The sequence below is a fragment of the Lotus japonicus genome, chromosome 1 (assembly GCF_012489685.1).
Source record: "Lotus japonicus ecotype B-129 chromosome 1, LjGifu_v1.2".
NCBI classification, from domain to species: Eukaryota; Viridiplantae; Streptophyta; class Magnoliopsida; order Fabales; family Fabaceae; genus Lotus; species Lotus japonicus.
Window position 1 is genome coordinate 136,122,244 of NC_080041.1, and position 7,555 is coordinate 136,129,798.

General features: G+C 34.8%; 1 protein-coding gene across 1 annotated transcript; it reads left to right on the forward strand.

The window, feature by feature from the left end:
• Positions 1-5,935: 5,935 nt before the first annotated feature.
• Positions 5,936-7,120, forward strand: LOC130727281 (F-box/kelch-repeat protein At3g23880-like). Its single transcript, XM_057578388.1, has one exon. The coding sequence runs from the start codon at positions 5,936-5,938 to the stop codon at positions 7,118-7,120; it is 1,185 nt and encodes a 394-aa protein (XP_057434371.1).
• The last annotated feature ends 435 nt before the right edge of the window (positions 7,121-7,555 follow it).

Here is a 7,555-nt window from a genome sequence, read left to right on the forward strand (position 1 = left end):
CTTTTCAGACTTTGGTTTATGTATTAAGCCTTCTGTCCAAGTTAGTCTCTGTGCATTACTGTTTTGGTGGCAATATTTAGAAGTCATGAAACATTGCATGAAGTTCGATACCATTTTCAATATGTTAAGCAATGAGGTTGATCTTTGGAGAGTTTAATCTTTAACCATGAGTAAGTTTGTTTGACGGGTAAATAAAATTAGGGAATAATTTTCCATTTAAACTTCTATAAATAAACTCTATCATTGAATAATTTTTTAGCCTCATTATTAAAAAGATACATACCTTTCTCTAGTAGAATTTGAAGCTTAATTCTTCTTAATCCATTAATCATTGTCTAAGGATTATATAGGGAATAACAAGCATGATCGGCTGAATGCAAAGTATATTTTTTCACTTAAAGGGCGAAAGTGATTCTAGAATAAGATACTACTAGTAGTTTTGTAGTAGCTTTTGTGGGAGAATAAGTGATTGTAAAAGGTTTTATGGTGAAGCTTAACATGCTTAGATGTTTTTTCACTCTTCCTATATTAAATGTGATGCGCTTCTAAGCATAAGGTGCTTATCCTGCAAATTTTGCAAACTAAGCTGCACCATAGGCATCTCTACTTACGCTCTCTCTGGTTAGCTTTGATTTTGCGAAGTGTTACAATAATCTATGACATGTTGCTTATTACTCCCTATTGTTGAAAAGAAAAGAGAAGTGTACATTACAACTATCAGCCATCTACTAGACGACATTATGATAAATAACATTCATGACTTCCTAAAAAAGTTGGACACTCTAAAGGAAGCTTGGAAAAAGTAATAAAAGAATTTACAAACAATCATTAACGGTGTTCAACTTGAACATGAAAATAGGCATGTGATAGTGTGAGTTATAAATACATTTTCCTTTTCATATACATTTACTCCATAGACAATGATTAATGGATTAAGAAGAATTAAGCTTCAAATTCTACTAGAGAAAGGAAAAACATTTAACTTAGGCTGCCGTTGCACAATGCATATTTATATTTCAAACATGTAACAGTTATTTTTCAAAAGGAAAAACAGAAGCAAACTAAAACTACTCCATACATTTATTTAGGTTGCACAATGCAGATTGACACAAAAAGAGAAGGACATTAAAGAAACAGGTTTCCATGTGATCTAACCAGCAAAATATGGGGTTTTATCCCTATGAGTCACTCTAAAACAGTTGTGAATATAAGCTGGTTCTCTACATATCTACGAAATAAGAAATAGAAGTGGTTTCACACAGAGGCTTTCATAATATGATTAATATCTCTTTCAACAAAAAGAGGATCCTAGGATGATGCTTTTTGACAGAAAAACAGTGGAAATTAAGATGGAATTTTATCTGCTATACATCTTAGAAAGTAGCATGCTTATCAAATTTGTACATTGACAGTTAATATTTGTATAGGAGCATGTATAGCTGCATGTTATGTAATGGGATAACCGCTATTATCCTTGTCAACTGCAAACACACCAGTGAAATCAGGTTTGTCAATTGTCTCAAGCAATTACAATGTAAAAATAGAACTAAGTATTTTAGCATTGCTTGTAGGAACTAGTAGACCTTTCTCCTGGCTTCAGTGCCAGCCCTGTATTATAAACTGCTTCTCTTTATGCCAGTTTATACTGCAATATTGAAAAACTTTTGTGATGATCATGTCCAAAAAGTATGCACAAGCCCAAGGTATTTTTATATTGGATACAAGCTAGCTTGTTTTAAGGGGATGTCAGGAGTGCCTGAGATTCAAATAACTGCACTTGTTTGCATAGAAGTGAGCAAAGAGAAAGAATAAATGATAAATATATTGAGTAGTGGATGGTGCTAAGAAAGAGCAAGTATCTTGAGCCTATATTGTGAAGCTTCTCAAACATAAGGCCTAAGCCAATGCTAAATAAGAACATGATAGATCAACTGAGGCACAGACCGTCTAGGAACAATAACAGGCATATGATATCCATTACTTAAATAAAAGTTGACAGGGTTGCAGAGCTCCGCGGGCATGATTCTATTAACATTTGAAGTTTTTTCTGCTGATCCTCACTACTGCAACTTATTGTCATGGTGCGTAAAGATGTTGAATTTTGCATAACATACTTAACAAATCTCATCTGATTTGCCATGCCTGTATAATTTGCAATAACACACTTTTTGAGCTGTGAAGAAAAACATTCCGGAACGAACCAATGCTCAGAAGAAGAATCTTTGAAATCAAAGACAAATATTTGAAGGTTAGGGCTGCAATTGAGTATATATAGCTTAAGTTCGACGTTAATGAGCTCCAGATGAATTAAATTGGGAAACATAGGAATGTCTTCACCACACCACTGCAAGAGTTGTAAAGAGAAATTATTATCACCACCACAGTCTACAAGCAAGCAGAAAACAAAAAACACACTAAACATTATCCTCCTTTACCATATACTAACCTGGTCTGAGCTCAGAAACTTCACATTAGAAAAAACTTCCATCGGAATAAAAAATACCTCAAGATGGCAGCTGAGTTTAAAGACCTCTGCTCTGACCAACTTGGATAAACTCTTAAATTTCCGTTGGAATAAAGAGTCATAAAAGACTACATCATTTGCTTCCAGAATTTCAAGAATTGGGCATCCATAAAGAAACTCCATAAAATCTTGAGCCGGTAAAAAGACAACTTCTCTCAGGGTTTTAAGGGATTAAAGGTAAATAGGAGAAGAAAGATCATATCTATTTGGAAAAAATGCACAGGTCAACTTGAGAGAAACAAGTGTTGTGCAGCTGAAGATGTTGCTAGGCAAATAGAATGAAGGGTGACACTCAACTTCAAGGTTCTCAACTCCACGTTGTATTGCTTTGTTCAACCATCGCTGGTCATAATACGCCTTTGTGAGGAGGCGAAACCCTTTGATTGGTTGGTGCGGACCTCGTGCCTGAATGGTTGCCCATACAAAACTGGCAAAGCCACACTGTTGTTTCTCACGTTCATAATATCTGTCACAGTCGAAATCAAGGGTGGGGACTGAAAGCCAAAGTGGCCTCCACCTCTTTGAAACATGATTTGTGTTAATGATATCTCAGTTGGAAGAAACGAGAGAATGAGAAGGAGAATTTCGTCTGACAACTCGCTAATCCTATCAGCCATTGGTTATATGAATGTAGTCCAAACTTTGTTATGATTATATATGCTTATAGAGAGATAAATTGTGAATGGAAAAAATGATCTAATTGTTGTTTGTTGCTGTCAGTGAATCAAGCAACCAAATTCCTATTTATTCTCCTCTAATCATGCGCTTGTCTTTTGCCAAAGAATGGATCAATAGACTTTTGCTTAAAGAATAGGTACAACAGATTTACAAATCTGAATAATTTAAAGAATTAAAAACTAATTATTATTAGTATTGATAATGCTCTCTTAGATTAAAAATATAATAGAAAAATAATAAATATATTTTAAGATAAAATCTAATTCCTAAAATTAAGTGATCAAGAATATCTTAAGTACGAGTTCAAAAAGAATATCTTAAGTACATCTAAATTAAATGTAATCTTTGATTATTTTAATAATTAATATTATTCTAATTTAATCCTAATCTGAAAATAAATCTTAACAAAGTAGTATCTCATTTAATTACAGTTATTATAGGCACAACAATTGGTATTTGACATTGGGTGAATCAGTGCACTCGGTTTCAAATGAACGTTTTAGTGTTTGTTTGTTTTTTAGTTCAACTCAGTTGTAACGTGATTTCACGTAGGATTCCCGATTTCCAAAGCAAGTTAGCTGAACGAAACTCACTTGTAAAGTTAGTTGAACGTACTTTCACGTTCAGTCCAACTATTTTACAAACACAGTCTTAATCACTGAAATTAAGGATGCATGAAAGTAGGCAACGGAGGATGAATTGGTTATCCCCAAGTCCGCCTGGTAGATGGAGGTTGAATTGTTTAATTTAATTTGTTGAATGTTCTTCAAATTTTAGGAGGAAAATTAGAACAAGACGGATAGATGTGTGTGGCGTTGATTGTGAATCAAATATGAAGCATTGAATCCCATTATTTTAAATAATATGATATTCTAAAATAATTTAGAATATATAATAATTAAAATCTCAATAACTCAATTAAATTGCAATCATAGCCATATAAAAGAAGGAAATACTGAAATGTAAAACAAACTAAAAAATCACATAACAGATACTGTCCGTTTTAGAACTCTGTGAAGTAATGTTTTTTTTTTTTTTTTATATAAAAAGAACACTGCAAATTTATAGGATGGAGAGTTGGAGACGTAACTAATTTTTGGATCTGTATTTGAAGAAGGCAAACAGATTTGAAGAGAATGTACGATTGTCGATTGAGGAACAGAGAGAGAGAGGAAACTCTTGTTTCTGCATTTTGTCAAATTCATGGATTCCACAACCAAAATAATAGCAGCAAACGAAAGGGGAATCGGTGGGGGTGGTGGTGGTGGTATGAGGTAGAGCGGAACAGACTCAGATGATGGCGCCATTTCCCTCTTCTATCTCTTGTCCTCCATCTGGGTTGCGGGTGGGGTGGGGTGGGTTGTGATGGGTTCTGGGTGGGGGTGGTTTCTGTCGTGGGTTGCAGGTGAGGGTGGGGTGGGTTACGAGGTGGGTGAGTTTCTGGGTGAGATGTTGAAGATGATGACAAAGTGAGCTGGGTGCTGGGTTTTGGTGGTGCTTCTTCTTGCCTAGATCTGATCGCAAGGTTGTTCCTCTCCCTCTCCTCTTCCTCTTCTTCATCTTCTCTTTGTGGGCTCAGTTTCTGGGTGGGGTTGGGGGTGAGGGTGGGGTGGGTTGCGATTGGTGGGGGTGGGTTTCCGGTTGGGGGTGAGGGTGGCGTGGGTTGCGGTGGGTTTCTGGGTTGGTGATATGGTGTTGATGATTAGATTTTTAAATTAGGTTTATTAGATTATTAGGTTGTTTAGTTTAGGATTATTAGATTAGGTTTTTATTAAGTTTTTTAAATTTTTTTTCTGATTATTTTGTTGACTTGGAATTAAAAATTATTTTTTTAATTAAAAAAAAACTTATAAAAGCCAGGTGTCACTGATGACTAGGACAAAATTGAGATTTGGCCTTAATTGAATTAAAAAAAAATCTTAGGGACCCAATTTGATGCGAAAATTTTACAGGCCCTGAAACTGATTCCCTTTACAATTTCAGGGGCCTTCTGATGTATTAAGCCTAATAAATATGATGATTGATGAAAAATGTTGATGCATAATGACTTATGAGTGTAAAGTTCTTTTACACAAACATTCAATTTATTTCAATCACATCATAAATTTATATTTATTTAAATTAAAATTGAAAAGAAATACACTGTTTAGTCTTACATGACATAATTTGATTGAGTGTGAAAGGAGAAATATCATAATTGTGGAATTTCCAAGAAATTTTAGCAATGGGTAGGCTTGTTGAGAATATAATAAACATTTAAAGCCATGAGAGAATGAATAATTAAGAGCTGGATTGGACAAGGGAAATTAGAAAACCAGCAAAGGGTATGGAGTGCAAACTGCCCAGATGAACGTAGTAGAAAAATGTAGTGATAAATTGAGAAAATTAACTCAAGAAGTGGATAAAGATGAGGGAGATCAGAGTGTGGAATTTTGACTGCCTCACTTTTTACTGTTTTTAGAGTGAAGAGTGAAGACTCAAATTTATATTTATATTATATACAAGTGGATAGTTTCAAAAAATATATACAGGGTGGGTAAATTTTTATTTGATATATATATATATTAACTTCTAATATAATCTAATCTTTAATGAGGAGATACCTGATTAAGAAAAAAAAATCCGTATAAATTCAGTCCTAAAGTAATATGATAAAAAAGGTAACTATTTGATCAGATTCAGTGAATATATATAAGCATAAATGAGTAGAATCAACGAATACCACCGCCCGACATGAAGATTCCTGTTGGAGAAGCAGAGCTATTGCCGCCTCCGATTCTTATCCCCGATGAACTCATTAGAGAAATCTTGTTATTGCTTCCGGTGAAATCTCTCATGCGGTTCAGGTTCGTGTGCAAGTCATGGAATCTTATAATCTCTAATCCTCAATTCGTGAAACGACACCTTCGTTGTTCTTTAGATAACAACATTAGAGACTTCGCACACATCCAATTATTGTCCGAGTCCTACAACGCGGGCAATGAATCCTTGGATCAATCATATGTATCAATTTACTCTATTCCTTTGTTGTTCTCATCCCAAAAGGGAAATCTATACCCAATAGAGAGTGGTTACAATTTGATTGGAGTCTGCAACGGCTTGGTGTCTTTTGCCAAACGGAGATATTTTTACTCTGAAAATGTATCATCATATTCTTGTTGGGTCCGTTTGTGGAACCCAATTACCGGGTTATGGTCAATGTCACCACCTCTGACTTTTTCACGACAACCTTTTGAGGATAATTCGGACGATAGTTTTGGGTTTGGATATGATTGTATGAATGAAACTTATAAGATGGTGGCTATTATGGACATGCGAAATTCTCTCGAAGAAGAGCCTGAGAAAAATGTGGTGAAAATTTATGACATGGGCAGTACTTGTTGGAGAAGGATTCAATCTTTCCCAGATCTCCCAAATAGGGTTTGGCCAAGCGCAATGAGCAATGGAGTTTATGCGAGTGGCGCACTTAATTGGTTAATATTAACAAAGACCAAAACCTTCATTGTTGTTTCACTTAACTTGGGGAGAGAAGAGTATTTACAATTGTCACTGCCTCCTTCTTCTCAACATGCTAAAGATCGTTGTTTTCCACTCCTTGATGTTCTGAAGGACTCCTTGTGTATTTTGCAAAATGACGGCGAGAAGGGATTTGTGGTTTGGCAAATGAAGGAGTTTGGAGCTCAAGCATCATGGACTAAACTATTCAATTTTCGTTTTGAACGAAATCTCGCCCATATGATTCCTTACTTCAGTCCAATGCAGTTCATCTTGTCTGAGATTAATGAGGTTTTGCTGATGTCCTACAACGAACTAGTTCTATATAACCACAGAGATAATACATTCAAAGTTAGTCATAGAGCTTCTCAATATGCTTGGATTGTCCACAATTACATTGGAAGTTTGGTTTCACCCTATTAAAATTAAGAATAGCGCTTTTAGACTTTCATTTTCTTATAGAGATTTTAGAGTCTAATTTTGATGATAATTATTATTTTTTGAATTATCAATTTCTTATTTCCTTATTTATATTGGTTGATTTTTTACTTAATTCAATTTCTTATTTCCTTATTATGTGTATGGAAATGGTTTTTTTTTTTCCGGTGGGGAATTGCTATACGACATGATATAGTAGAGGGCACGAGTGTGACACGACAATAAAATTAGAACAAATCAATAATAAATTAGAATACATCACAACAAAAAATTCGGAGATTAGCCTCCAAAATTTTCGTAGCAAATTGCCAGCAAACTGCATTTAGCTAGAAAAAAATTAGCATTTGGCTACCAGATTGTTGGTAGCCTGATTTGAGTGGCTGATTGGCTTCCAAATATTTTTCCAGTTAAACGGAGGCA